This window comes from Phytophthora sojae (assembly GCF_000149755.1).
Source record: "Phytophthora sojae unplaced genomic scaffold PHYSOscaffold_2, whole genome shotgun sequence".
In the NCBI taxonomy this organism is placed as follows: domain Eukaryota; phylum Oomycota; class Peronosporomycetes; order Peronosporales; family Peronosporaceae; genus Phytophthora; species Phytophthora sojae.
This window is the reverse complement of record NW_009258116.1, coordinates 3,655,245-3,668,629: the sequence shown is the minus strand read 5'-3', so window position 1 is coordinate 3,668,629 and position 13,385 is coordinate 3,655,245. Positions and strand designations below refer to the sequence as shown.

At 54.1% G+C, this 13,385-nt stretch overlaps 4 protein-coding genes and 6 non-coding genes across 10 annotated transcripts; 5 read left to right on the top strand and 5 right to left on the bottom strand.

The window, feature by feature from the left end:
• Positions 1 to 1,450: 1,450 nt before the first annotated feature.
• Positions 1,451 to 2,299, bottom strand: PHYSODRAFT_353892 (hypothetical protein). Its single transcript, XM_009520899.1, has 3 exons — positions 2,231 to 2,299; positions 2,120 to 2,145; positions 1,451 to 2,034 (listed from the first exon to the last, which is right to left on the bottom strand). Exons 1-3 carry the CDS (start codon positions 2,281 to 2,283, stop codon positions 1,457 to 1,459), a joined length of 657 nt encoding a protein of 218 aa, XP_009519194.1. The 5' UTR covers positions 2,284 to 2,299; the 3' UTR covers positions 1,451 to 1,456.
• Positions 2,300 to 2,409: 110 nt separating this feature from the next.
• PHYSODRAFT_325079 (hypothetical protein) lies at positions 2,410 to 4,144 on the top strand (the record flags this gene model as incomplete). The annotated part of the gene is made up of 8 exons (XM_009520898.1): positions 2,410 to 2,509; positions 2,590 to 2,711; positions 2,783 to 2,866; positions 2,939 to 2,989; positions 3,073 to 3,363; positions 3,460 to 3,551; positions 3,637 to 3,773; positions 3,846 to 4,144. The coding sequence occupies 8 exons, from the start codon at positions 2,410 to 2,412 to the stop codon at positions 4,142 to 4,144; spliced, it is 1,176 nt and encodes a 391-aa protein (XP_009519193.1).
• Positions 4,145 to 4,271: 127 nt separating this feature from the next.
• Positions 4,272 to 5,813, bottom strand: PHYSODRAFT_482785 (hypothetical protein; the record flags this gene model as incomplete). Its single annotated transcript, XM_009520897.1, has 4 exons — positions 4,272 to 4,914; positions 4,988 to 5,123; positions 5,194 to 5,293; positions 5,385 to 5,813. 4 exons carry the CDS (start codon positions 5,811 to 5,813, stop codon positions 4,272 to 4,274), a joined length of 1,308 nt encoding a protein of 435 aa, XP_009519192.1.
• Positions 5,814 to 8,131: 2,318 nt separating this feature from the next.
• On the bottom strand, positions 8,132 to 8,737 carry PHYSODRAFT_479097 (hypothetical protein; the record flags this gene model as incomplete). Its single annotated transcript, XM_009520896.1, has 1 exon — positions 8,132 to 8,737. One exon carries the CDS (start codon positions 8,735 to 8,737, stop codon positions 8,132 to 8,134), a length of 606 nt encoding a protein of 201 aa, XP_009519191.1.
• A 767-nt stretch (positions 8,738 to 9,504) lies between these two features.
• On the top strand, positions 9,505 to 9,585 carry PHYSODRAFT_t527. The gene has a single exon. It is a non-coding gene; the product is annotated as a tRNA-Ser (tRNA).
• Positions 9,586 to 10,083: 498 nt separating this feature from the next.
• PHYSODRAFT_t414 lies at positions 10,084 to 10,155 on the bottom strand. The gene has a single exon. It is a non-coding gene; the product is annotated as a tRNA-Trp (tRNA).
• A 536-nt stretch (positions 10,156 to 10,691) lies between these two features.
• On the top strand, positions 10,692 to 10,763 carry PHYSODRAFT_t528. Its single transcript has one exon. It is a non-coding gene; the product is annotated as a tRNA-Thr (tRNA).
• A 720-nt stretch (positions 10,764 to 11,483) lies between these two features.
• On the top strand, positions 11,484 to 11,564 carry PHYSODRAFT_t529. The gene has a single exon. It is a non-coding gene; the product is annotated as a tRNA-Ser (tRNA).
• Positions 11,565 to 12,062: 498 nt separating this feature from the next.
• On the bottom strand, positions 12,063 to 12,134 carry PHYSODRAFT_t413. Its single transcript has one exon. It is a non-coding gene; the product is annotated as a tRNA-Trp (tRNA).
• A 655-nt stretch (positions 12,135 to 12,789) lies between these two features.
• PHYSODRAFT_t530 lies at positions 12,790 to 12,861 on the top strand. The gene has a single exon. It is a non-coding gene; the product is annotated as a tRNA-Thr (tRNA).
• Positions 12,862 to 13,385: the final 524 nt, after the last annotated feature.

Here is a 13,385-nt window from a genome sequence, read left to right as displayed (position 1 = left end):
TGAATACGAATATCGATTAAAAAAACACTTTGCAGAGTATTCGCGACGCAACCTTCCTCCTCCCGTACTGCTATGAAGTACGTATATACTATCTAGCGGGTCTACTTCAGATATCAATGTGGTCAACGTGTCCCACAGCATTCGTGATGGTATCTTCGCTGCTAGATGCTGTTCGCAGATCTTCGATGACCTGGCAACAATAAAGAAACAAACAGTTATTTAACGAAGGTGTCACGAATCAGCAGCGCCAAATACTCGCACAAACGTACCACGATCGAGCTCAAAAATGCCTTCAATCGACGTAGAAGGTTGGGGACGGGAGACCACATCCACTTGTTTTCCACCAGTTCCTTCTTGCCCGTATCCGAGATGACGCTCCACAGGTAACTCACAGACATGCAGACAACGAAAGTGTAGAAGACAACCGAGGCGAACGAAGAGATTTGCTCAGCTGCCCTCGACTCCATCTCGCGACTCTCAGCTCGTGTCTTGATTGAAATCCTCTCCACACTCAATCGCTGTCGGTAGACTCCATCATTTCCATCTTGCTGCAGAGTCTGCTCTGCAACGAACGAGAGCTCTTCCATGGCGTTCCCAAGTCGACGGGACAGTCCACCACGAGCTTCCTCCCCGTGTTGCACGCCCTCACCTTCCAGCAGCTTCAACTCTTCTTCGTCTTCATGCTGCCAAGCCTCCGGCACTGGCCTTACTGCAATCTGCACGGGCAGAGTGACGTTCATCTTGAGCAGCCGCTCCCTCGTCTCCCGGATCTTGCGCTCCTGCTGTTCGTGGTAGTGCAGCACCTCCTCCATCACCTGTTGGTGCTCCTGCATCATCGTCTTCACCTGGTCATCGAAGCTTCTCTTGGCCGAGTTCTGCAGCATCACGGTCCGCGTCGAAGCGGCCACCTGCGCGTCCTGGCAGCTCTTGAGGAACTGGTCGCTCGTGCTCTTGAAGCGCGCTGTGTCTCTCCCCAGGAGCGAGACGCTCCTCTCCAGCCGCTCGAACCGCTCTTCAACGCGCGACGTACCGCGTCTCCAGATGCCCAAGGACGAGCTAAGCACGTTGACGCTCGTGGAGAGCAAGACGACGCACAAAATGCCGCCTACAATGACCCGCAACGGCTTCGGGAGCACGAGAGGCGCGGGCTCCGCCGCTGCCTGCTGCTCGCTGAGCGGGTCCACTGGAGCTGCTGCTGCTGCGTCTCGGGTTCGACGAGGTACACGACGGTGCGTCGCCGTGTGCAGAGGCTCCGTGTCCTCCAGCGACACGGTGGAGCGCATGCTGTCGGACAGTCCGAGTCGGACCATCGTGTTGCCTTTGTCTGCCTTTGAACCTACGGCGCGAAAACTGGATTCAAATTGGGGCAATAGTCGGACCAAGTGAAACGACTAAGTACGATTTACATGTATTGTTATTGTTGTTCAGTAGCTGTTGAAGCCCCAAGTGGCTACATTCACGACTCACCGACTTCGGTCACTGCTGCTTGCTGCTTCTCCATGTACACGTTGAGTCGGATGGGCGACACGACGGACTGGACGGCTTTGACTGGGAAAATCTCCTTTTGCTTCTTCTGGTCCTCGCACCAGAACGGGTCGGCCAGCACCCACGAGTTGCAGGCGTTGCTCTCGTTGATCGCCGTTGCCTGGTTACTGGCGTCTTCAACCGTCTGCACCAGGATGCGGAATGTGTGTGGCTTGCTTTGCTCGGATTGATCCGCACCTCTGGACGCTGGCGTCGCTACAAGCGCCACCATTCCTGCCCGGAAAGCCTCTTCGAGCTGCACCAAGGGCAGCGGCTGGTCTTCGTCCGATTCTACGGCCTCCACGAAGGCCGCTCTCCAGCTTGGCTCGACCACCAGCGTCTCCATTGTCCGTCCTTCCTTGGAGAGGAGAATGACGCACAACTTCTCGAGTTCAGCTCGTAGCAGCCACGTCCGGCATCCAGCCAGCATCGAGTGGATGTACTCGCACAGCAGCGGGTGGCGGCTCATGTGGATCGGGACGCCGTACAGCACTCGCCGCTCAAAGGACTCTGCGTGGTAAAACGTAGAGCAGATGCAAGGTCAGCAAGTGCCACATAGCGCGAGTGTGCTCGTACAATACTGCACAATACGCACCTCGCGGGTAGACATGCCAGGCGAACCTGCCAAACAGACGCAAGGCCACGAGCTCATATCAATGTTTCTGGGTGCAATTCAATATACTGCTCTAAGCTGCGGGCGTCATACAGGAATTCGTGCACTGCAGCCTCCAGGAACTCGAGCACGAGGTCCGTCAGCATCTCGCCGGCGTTTGCCATGGCTCTCTCGGTCTCCATCCTGCGTTGTCCGGTCACTCTCCCGGGTATTTCCACACCCAGAAGAATGACCAGCTTACGAATTTTCCTGTGCACAGTCAAGAATACAAAATGTGGCGCAACTTGGCGTACGGGTCGCAGCAGGCGGCGGATGCGGCGCCCGCCGTGGTCCCCACCAAGGCGGCAACGAAGGAGTTGGTGGTCTCGCAAGGTCCGTCGCTCTCTGCGTCTGTAGCTTCCCGTGTCTTCCTGACTGAATGACTGATTGGTGCTTGCTTAAAACGGCGGCAGTGGACGCGTCCTCCGTGCCCAAGAATGACGGCGCCAAGGTCTACAAGATCCTGGAGTATCTGCGCAAGGTCCCCATGCATAAGGCCGTGGCCGTGGCCGACATCTTCAAGCACACGGGCGTTGTACGTGGCAGCAGTTGACTTGGAGCAGCAGAGAGAGAGAGAGTTGGAGCTGACGATTGGGAACTCTGTAGGACCTGACGATGGACGACCAGGTGGAGCAGCGCCTCAAGAACAACCCGAAAGTTCGGGTGCAGGGAGATCAGTATGCCTACCAGGTGAGGGAGGCGTCGGTGTCCAACTGCTGCTGGGTTGGCTACACTCCTTGCTGATTGCTGCTCTGCTGGTAGGCTAAATACGACATCAAGAACCGGATGCAACTGCTTAAGATCCTCGACAGGGTAAGAAGCTAGTAAGGGATGTTGGTGCCTTGAAACATTTATACTTACTGATGATATTTGTGCGTTTCCTGCGACGTGTGCAGATTCCTGAGGGCATGCCCATCGAGGACTTGATCGATTGTTACGTCGGCGTGGAGGACGATTTGAAGGAGCTCACTCGCACGGGAGAGATTATATGCCTGAAGAATGCTGACAAGGGCGCGGAGGTGTACTATTCTCGCGGGCCTGCGTTCCTCGTCGACCTCTCGGGAGTTGCCACGGTTGAGGCTGGCAGCTACTTGGCCCATTCCAGCCAAGAAATCACTGGTGAAATTCGTCGTGGTGATGCATTGCGCATTGGTGATAATTGGTTCCGCGTTTCAGCTGCGGTCAAGGTAGCGAGAGCTCTACGATATTTTTATGTCATGAGTGTTGGTGACGGGCATACTGTACTCACGACCTATCCTATACTTTATGTTGCTACCCTGTAGAGCTCGAGTACGACTCGCCCAGCGCCATTTGCGGGGATGGCGACGAAGAGTGTCTCGTCGACACGTGATCCGAACGTGTCGAAGAAGATCAAGTGCGTCTTCTGTTACAGGGCGAACATGTTGGTCTCACTCACCTCTGCTAACAATCCGTAATGGTTGTGCGCTGTCGACGTATAGGTACATGTTCAAGTTTGACAAGGATCATCTTCCTTTGGACGTTCCCTTTCCGGACGCCAAGAGGAGGAATATTGCTAGCAGCGATCGCTGGGACCTTCTGCCTAAGCGAGGGCCGAAGTTCCAAATGGTGAAACACGGTACGGAACGTACAATTTTTTTCGGGATGTCTACAGGATAGTAACATTGGTGTTGCATTTGCTTATCTGCAGGCTGCTCAAATGACATCCGCCAGCTGTGGCGTGACACCTTGCGGGCATGGCCCTCGGATCGCGCTGAATTTGAGAAGAAACTGGTTCAGGCTGGGCTTACGACGCAGGCTAAGGTTGACGCTAGCCGCCGCCAGATGAAGCGTCGTCTGAAGGAGGACAAGAAAAAGAACCGTCCTCGCAAGCAGCGTGATATTAAGATTACAAACCACCATCTCATCGGTACGAAACTCGGCGAGATTTTGGCGAAGGGCAGCCAGGAGCAGTTCACGCTTGGCGCCGTCAAGTTCGAGAAGAAGTAGTTGCCTTGCTTTAGTGATAGCAGCGCGCTGCTAGTCAAATCGGATCATGCAAAGCACTTAAACGAGATGAATATCTTCCTGCAACAAAATTTATTGACATGCGAAACGAGATTTCGAATGTGGTAGCTCAAATCTGTAGCACCCCCTTCTGTCTGAAGAAAAGAATGCCTATGGCCGTGATCACGATGAAGGCTACGACGCACGTGATCGCTACGCCCCAAAACCAACCCCACGCTTCTTCGACCCCAGAAGCCAAGTTCATGCCAAACACTCCAGCAAGTAGAGTGCCTACCGATAGACTGATGGTCATCAGCGAAAACACCAAGTCGACTCGGAGCAAGTAGTTTCGCATCGAGTCCAGCTTCAGCATCACCAGACTTTCTGTGTTTGTGATGCGGTGCTGCATCAAGTCCGCCTGTGTGCGCGTCGAAAAGATATCTTGCAGGTAATTTTCAATCAGCACTTCAGCTTCCTCGGAATCGAAGCTGTACAGGTCCATGAGAAGAGAAGGGTCTTCATGAAGCTTGGTGAGGTACAGCAGGCGAAGATCTTCTTCGTTGTCCAGCAGCTCCATAAGCACTCGACGTACACCATCCACTTGCGACTCAAACTCATTCATCGTGTTTTTGAACTCGCGTAGCGTCTCCAGCTCACGTGAGTGCAGATTTCCTTGAACGAGCCGCTCCAGCGCTGAAATGACGACGGGGGAGAGTTTCTCGTAGTCTGCTTGAAAGTACCGGGCGAGGGTGGCCAGCAAAGCCTCCAATGCTCTGTAGCACACAAGCGCACATAAGTAACAGAAACTCGAGAATGTCATCCTAATGTTACTGAGTTGTTACGTACCTGAACTCGAATGGAGACTCCGCGTTCTCTCGAGCAGTCTGGCTGAACTGATCCTTCAGGATGGACAGAAGACTATCCGCTCCGTCAGGCACATACACCAGGCACACATCTCGCATCACGATCGCTCGCAATGGGTCTAGCGATCACATCCACAATCAGCACCGGCCAGCATCGCCTCCTCTGTCATCATACAACAGCATTCTTACCAGCGCTGATGAGAATCGCCTGCTTCCGAATAACGATCGACGGCTCATTCGACACTGAGAACGCGTTTTCCATTCGGCGAATGTCTCGCGCGTGCACTCGCTAGCAACACAGCAATGTCACCAACACCGAAATGGTATCCGTCAAGACCCCCAGCATCCTCAGCTTCCTCTCTACAGCTACCACCACCCACCTGGACGTCACAGACAGTGGCGTAATTGGGCCCATCGATCCCTCCGCCATCTCCACGCGTCACGTGCATGCTGGTTCGGCGTCCTTTGGCGCCGACACTGCCCAGGCGACGCAGCGGCATCGGTGGGGTGATGTCCGTCGCCTCGCCGACCTCTTCGGGCTCCTCCTCACTGGGCGCCGCCGCCTGCTGCGTCATCCGCAGCACGTCCAGCCTGCTCATCTCCTTGAACTCGGAGTCTCCATTGCGGTCGAACAGCAGCACCAGTACGCGCCCGTTCTTGGAGCCAGGGTCGAACTGGCAGGCGAAGCGCTTGAGCGAACTGGCGCCCGGCGAGCTGGCGCCGCTCAGCTCCGTCGGGTCCGTCGCGCACAGGTCGATGCGGTGGTAGCTGCTCCCGGGGCTGCGTCTGTTGGCTACGGGAGTGTCCATGACAGCGGCAAAGGACGCACGCGCCGACGACGAGCGCGCGTTCGAGGCAACAGCATCCGACGGCATGTTTCGGCGTTCGGCGGTACGACGACGAATGTGACAGGCGACAAAGAGAGAATTAGATCTGTTCTAAAATCTAAATCGAAAAGGTGGGACTTCTTCCAGATCTGATTTATTCCTGCCTTCGCAATTTTCAGATTGTCGTCGAAACGTGGGCGGTTTCTCGCACTTTGTATTGGCTCGTAGGAAAATCGGCGATATTTTCATTTTCCTTCGCTCTTCGCCTGTGCAGTAGTGTGCAAATGGGGGCAAACAGCTACGTGTATTGTAGTGACGGCTCCACCGGCGCCTTGCGCACTGGGTGCCTGCCAAAAGGGTCATAAGGACCCGGAGTAAATGTAGCAGATATGCTCGGCATAAGCTAACATAAATCTCGTGAGACCGGAAAATCGTCTCGATAAACTGGCGGTTATGGCGTGTACCCATCTTAACGACTTACTACGACTTTGTATTGAATATGTCGACCATCATTCTTGTGAAGAATGACAGGCTGTCATATATCTTCTTCCACCAGCCGCTTGTGAATCGCGCGTCGAACAGCGCCCAGGTCCTTGTTGTAGCTCACGTAGGCCTCGCACAGCACACACAGAGCGTCACACGTATCATTCTGGAGCTCCATCACCGCGGCTGTGTGGGTAGAAGGGCGCTGAATCGTAAATGAGCATGATGAGATAAACTGCAGAAAGATCTAGCCATAGGAATGTCCGGCGCAAAGTGACGCTGTAGGGCGAATAGATGTGGTACTTGGGCATTTGTAATCGGACGGAGTTGTTGTCTATAAGCATGTTGTGGCGGGTGCAACTAGGCTATATGTCGACATATCCACCCGCATATCTGCGGTAACTATGTTAGGTCCTTATGACCCTTTTGGCAGGCACCCACTGGTGGGTTGTCGAGACGACCGATACCTTTGATGAGCATGCGAACCTGTGGACGGTCCGATGGAAACACTCGGACTGCCGCCAGGAAGAAGTGTCGAATCCCGAGCAGGTTGTTGAGGATTGTTGAACATCGAACTGGACGGCCAGATCCGAAGCGTCCTGGAAGCCGGCGAGGATAAAGTCGGATATGTGTTGGATTTGGGCTGGTGTGGTAATGCCGACAAGCCATGGGTTTACACCGCGCCGCGCGATAAAAGCTAGCCAGCCGCGAAGTGCTTGTATTTCGCGTAGGTGGAGTCTGCCACTGAGTTCTCGCAGAGATATCCTGCCAGAGCGTCTCAAGCTCGATTCCCTCGATAATGTGCAGAATAAACTCTCCAAGGTGACGAAGGATTTTGTTCTTGTCATATGGGGGAAGCCTTCGAAGGTGCGATCTTGTAAAAGACCCTTGGTCCTCCACGAAATCCACAATTCGGTGCTCCTGGAGCCAATATTTGCTGGAGACAATGTCATTAGCCCCGGTACTACATCGCCACTAGGGCGCGGCAGAACAAAAAGCAGCGGTTTTAACCGAGTTTCAAGTAGTTCAATTTCAGCCATTTGCTGGGAGAGAATCAGGTCTTTGACTTGTACTTTGACGAACGTCACGTTGACGAGAGTCATGATAGTTTTAACGGCTGCAGCGTTTACCTACCACGCAGGAGTAGGCAATTCCGACTGATGGTCGTCAAAATGCTTCGCTAGACGAACATGATGACTTAAAATCCAGCCCAACGCGTTCCCCATGTACAACCAGCGATTCGTCAGTTTTTTAGCCACGGACCCCAATTCAGTAATCAGCGTTTTTTGCTTGCGAAGGTGAACAATGACATCCTTCGTTTTTTTTTACAAACTCACCATCGGATATCAACGCAAACCCAGCTTTAAGTACCAGATCCAACTGGTGGGCTGCGCACCAAACACGCAATACGTTGTGAGTTGCTTCTTTCTCCAATAGTGTGACCACGCCTCCGTGGCGACTCGTCATCGTATTTTCTCCATCGGAAGCAATACCTATCAATTTATCTCTCCAACTTTCGAAAAGAATATCCAGAACCGCAACAATGAGATTTCGCTGGACAACCGCAGTGTGGCGATCAAACATCGGAATCGCTAATAAATGCAATTTTACTAGAACTACATTTACCGCCAGGCGCACGCGCTGATCCATAAAAGATCGGTCAGTATGCGTAGTCACGTCACTTGCAGATGCAAACGCCCACACCCTTGGTTCTGCTAACAGGTCTCCAATCCTTTGAAAGGATGCAGCAACCAGAATACGAGCATATGTGCTGGCTAAGTTGTCAGTCATACCGTATAGCTTGTGGTCGCTGGTAGCTACCGGATTACTTCAGCAGTTTGGCGAAATGACAGGCCGACGGAAAGATGCTGGACGGCAAGCGTGAATCGAAGAGGGGTCTTGATCACAACGCTGTATTTTTCATCTAGATTCGGACCAAATGCACGAAGCGCAGTAGCGACAGTAGCCTCCTCGTCCTCCGCATTAAAAAAAAGATTTCCGAGGAGGACCTCAACAATCTCGGCAGGAAATGAAAAGCGCACACACGCGGACTCTTTGTCGAAGTGAGCCGACAACTGGTTTTTTTTTGGGGGGGTTCGGTCTTTGAAGAAGTCCACTTTATCCGCATCACTGAGACCTTCATACTCACTCCACTTTTCAGGATGAGCCGTTTGGTTGTGTTCAATGTAGCTTTGAGGTCGATAGGGGGGCTTGTACGTCCGAACATTCTGCGTTCGCTTGCGTTTTGAAGCAACAGCTTCTTCGCGCCCGAAATACCGGCAGAAAAGGCACTCAACAGAGCACACGACGCCAGTCTTGTCTCGGAGCACGATCTCGACACCATACTTTAAAGCATGGGCCGGCTGGAAAGGCGTTTTGCGTGAGGGTTGCTTACCCAAGACTATTGGATTCAGCTTCTCCATTGTCAGGGCGTCTTTTCAAATGACTGTTAACACCGGCACTCCCTCAAACCTAAATCTGGCATATTGCCATCTATTTTTACGAAATGCCGGTATTAAGATAGCTGGCTCTACTGGCCTCCTCGCACCGTCCTCTACCTATCGCGGCGCCACATGAATCCCCACTGCTGCTACGCCAATCCCGCGGCACTCCCTTCGCGCTCACCAGCAGCGCATTCGCGTGACCTGATCGTCGAGCGTCACAATACCACACGCGCAATGCAAATGTAGTAGCGGCTCGTGACACTACTAGCAGGGGCGCTGCGGCCAAAGACCGCGCACGATATGCACAATATGTGCTACGGACGAACAGCAGCGACGACCATGCCTCCACTGACGACGACCTCGGCAAACCAAGGTGAGGGAAGACCAGGCCCACCTACCCGAGTGCTACCTACCTACCCATCCGCTTGTCGAGTAGATTGCGAGTGTGAAGAGTCGCGGCATTCTTGGCGAAAGGTTAGCGTTACCCAACAAACACAAAGGAGGGAACGGAGGCGTGTCGAGGCTGAGCGCGAAGCCGATGCGTTTGTTCTTGTTTTTCTTCCTACCCCCAATTCGTTCGAGGTGGTTGATGTACCATGATTATATAAGATAGAGCTGCAGAAACAGCAGAATACACGAAGCCGGCCACTGGAAGCTGTGTGTGTGTATGTGGCGGGGGCGGTGTGTGCGTTTGGATAGGTGAGGGTGGCTGGTCGGAAAACGGTGGTTTTCGAATTGCGCACGATGACAGCTTGGCCGAGTGGTTAAGGCGTTAGCCTGCTAAGTTAATGGGGCAACCCGCGTGAGTTCGAATCTCACAGCTGTCGTTTTCCTTTTCTCCTGCCTACAACAAACACCAACGCCAAACAGCGAGAACTCGATGCGACGCCGGCCAGTGCCGCCTCGGCGCAGATCCAGCTGCTGTCGCCGGCCGGTTCGCACCAGCCGGTCGGCTGGCTATCTGGGTGTCCAGTTGCCTGGAAGACTGCTACTGTATGCATCCGCTTCGGGTCGGGGGAATGAATGCCTTGCGTTTTTGGCGAAGTGGTTCTGGATGTGAGGCCCAAGGCTCGCACGTATAGGAGTCTAGCGCGAGTAGTGGCAGGAACCACTTCGGTGGTCATCCGTAAAAATTGGAACGATACAGAGAAGATTAGCATGGCCCCTGCGCAAGGATGACACGCATAAATCGAGAAGTATCGCACTTTTTGTCGTCTCGTTCGTTTTACTGGCTGGTTGATTGGCGCGAGGGAGTAGTGGCGGCTGCGAAGGGGGCTGTGGCGCAGCGAAAAGGTGGGCGTCGGGCGCTAAAAAAGCGCAAAGGATGAGGGAAGAGGGGATCGAACCCCCGACCGCTGGGACTGGAATCCAGCGCTCTACCACTGAGCTATTCCCCCGACACCAAAACGACTTTCACACTCACAAAACAACAAACACACACGCAAACACACGCAAACACACGCAAACACACGCAAACACACGCAAACACACGCAAACACACGCAAACACACGCAAACCAGCCACATCGCAGACCCACGCACCGCGCTCAAACCCCGGACCCACACCAGCAACCTGCCGCACAAAACGAACCCGCTGCTCCATTTTGCGTGACACGACGAGCGTTTGAGCTCGCCACGCTGAGCACCGCCCACGAACTCTCGTCGAGATCAACATACAAAATAAGACGGAAGCATCGCATGCAGAAGAGGGCCCACATGAGCAAACAGATTGCGGCCCCAAGATTCGACTCGGCGTGGTGTTGCCCCGTGTCTTTTGGTGGTATTGTTGTGGATGTGTGGTGGTTGGTGCGGTCGTGCGGGTCGTGTGGTGCGTGGCGTGTTGCGAGTTGTTGTTGTTGTTGTTGTTGTTGTTGTTGTTGTGCGTGTGTTTGTTGTTTGTTGTTTGTTTGTGTTGGTGTGTTGGTGTCCGTACAGCCCCTATAGCTCAGTGGTAGAGCACTCGCTTCGTAAGCGAAAGGTCGGTGGTTCGATCCCGCCTGGGGGCTCATCTTTTGCCTTTTCACACTCTCTCTTTGCTCGCTTTACCGCCTCTAGTGGCCTCCTCGCACCGTCCTCTACCTATCGCGGCGCCACATGAATCCCCACTGCTGCTACGCCAATCCCGCGGCACTCCCTTCGCGCTCACCAGCAGCACATTCGCGTAACCTGATCGTCGAGCGTCACAATACCACACGCGCAATGCAAATGTAGTAGCGGCTCGTGACACTACTAGCAGGGGCGCTGCGGCCAAAGACCGCGCACGATATGCACAATATGTGCTACGGACGAACAGCAGCGACGACCATGCCTCCACTGACGACGACCTCGGCAAACCAAGGTGAGGGAAGACCAGGCCCACCCACCCGAGTGCTACCTACCTACCCATCCGCTTGTCGAGTAGATTGCGAGTGTGAAGAGTCGCGGCATTCTTGGCGAAAGGTTAGCGTTACCCAACAAACACAAGGGAGGGAACGGAGGCGTGTCGAGGCTGAGCGCGAAGCCGATGCGTTTGTTCTTGTTTTTTCTTCCTACCCCCAATTCGTTCGAGGTGGTGTACTGGCGGTTGATGTACCATGATTATATAAGATAGAGCTGCAGAAACAGCAGAATACACGAAGCCGGCCACTGGAAGCTGTGTGTGTGTATGTGGCGGGGGCGGTGTGTGCGTTTGGTGGTTAGGTGAGGGTGGCTGGTCGGAAAACGGTGGTTTTCGAATTGCGCACGATGACAGCTTGGCCGAGTGGTTAAGGCGTTAGCCTGCTAAGTTAATGGGGCAACCCGCGTGAGTTCGAATCTCACAGCTGTCGTTTTCCTTTTCTCCTGCCTACAACAAACACCAACGCCAAACAGCGAGAACTCGATGCGACGCCGGCCAGTGCCGCCTCGGCGCAGATCCAGCTGCTGTCGCCGGCCGGTTCGCACCAGCCGGTCGGCTGGCTATCTGGGTGTCCAGTTGCCTGGAAGACTGCTACTGTATGCATCCGCTTCGGGTCGGGGGAATGAATGCCTTGCGTTTTTGGCGAAGTGGTTCTGGATGTGAGGCCCAAGGCTCGCACGTATAGGAGTCTAGCGCGAGTAGTGGCAGGAACCACTTCGGTGGTCATCCGTAAAAATTGGAACGATACAGAGAAGATTAGCATGGCCCCTGCGCAAGGATGACACGCATAAATCGAGAAGTATCGCACTTTTTGTCGTCTCGTTCGTTTTACTGGCTGGTTGATTGGCGCGAGGGAGTAGTGGCGGCTGCGAAGGGGGCTGTGGCGCAGCGAAAAGGTGGGCGTCGGGCGCTAAAAAAGCGCAAAGGATGAGGGAAGAGGGGATCGAACCCCCGACCGCTGGGACTGGAATCCAGCGCTCTACCACTGAGCTATTCCCCCGACACCAAAACGACTTTCACACTCACAAAACAACAAACACACGCAAACACACGCAAACACACGCAAACACACGCAAACACACGCAAACACACGCAAACACACGCAAACACACGCAAACACACGCAAACACACGCAAACACACGCAAACACACGCAAACACACGCAAACACACGCAAACACACGCAAACCAGCCACATCGCAGACCCACGCACCGCGCTCAAACCCCGGACCCACACCAGCAACCTGCCGCACAAAACGAACCCGCTGCTCCATTTTGCGTGACACGACGAGCGTTTGAGCTCGCCACGCTGAGCACCGCCCACGAACTCTCGTCGAGATCAACATACAAAATAAGACGGAAGCATCGCATGCAGAAGAGGGCCCACATGAGCAAACAGATTGCGGCCCCAAGATTCGACTCGGCGTGGTGTTGCCCCGTGTCTTTTGGTGGTATTGTTGTGGATGTGTGGTGGTTGGTGCGGTCGTGCGGGTCGTGTGGTGCGTGGCGTGTTGCGAGTTGTTGTTGTTGTTGTTGTTGTTGTTGTTGTGCGTGTGTTTGTTGTTTGTTGTTTGTTTGTGTTGGTGTGTTTGTTTGTGTTGGTGTGTTTGTTTGTGTTGGTGTGTTTGTTTGTGTTGGTGTGTTGGTGTCCGTACAGCCCCTATAGCTCAGTGGTAGAGCACTCGCTTCGTAAGCGAAAGGTCGGTGGTTCGATCCCGCCTGGGGGCTCATCTTTTGCCTTTTCACACTCTCTCTTTGCTCGCTTTACCGCCTCTAGTGGCCTCCTCGCACCGTCCTCTACCTATCGCGGCGCCACATGAATCCCCACTGCTGCTACGCCAATCCCGCGGCACTCCCTTCGCGCTCACCAGCAGCACATTCGCGTAACCTGATCGTCGAGCGTCACAATACCACACGCGCAATGCAAATGTAGTAGCGGCTCGTGACACTACTAGCAGGGGCGCTGCGGCCAAAGACCGCGCACGATATGCACAATATGTGCTACGGACGAACAGCAGCGACGACCATGCCTCCACTGACGACGACCTCGGCAAACCAAGGTGAGGGAAGACCAGGCCCACCCACCCGAGTGCTACCTACCTACCCATCCGCTTGTCGAGTAGATTGCGAGTGTGAAGAGTCGCGGCATTCTTGGCGAAAGGTTAGCGTTACCCAACAAACACAAGGGAGGGAACGGAGGCGTGTCGAGGCTGAGCGCGAAGCCGATGCGTTTGTTCTTGTTTTTTCTTCCT

Coding starts and splice junctions, on each gene's coding strand:
- PHYSODRAFT_353892 (XM_009520899.1), bottom strand. CDS start 2,283: ATGCTGACGGACCTCGTGCTCGAGTTCCTGGAGGCTGCAGTGCACGAA. Junction 2,146..2,230: donor GCTGCAGTGCACGAATTCCT/GTATGACGCCCG, acceptor TCTGTTTGGCAG/GTTCGCCTGGCATGTCTACC. Junction 2,035..2,119: donor CTGGCATGTCTACCCGCGAG/GTGCGTATTGTG, acceptor TTTACCACGCAG/AGTCCTTTGAGCGGCGAGTG.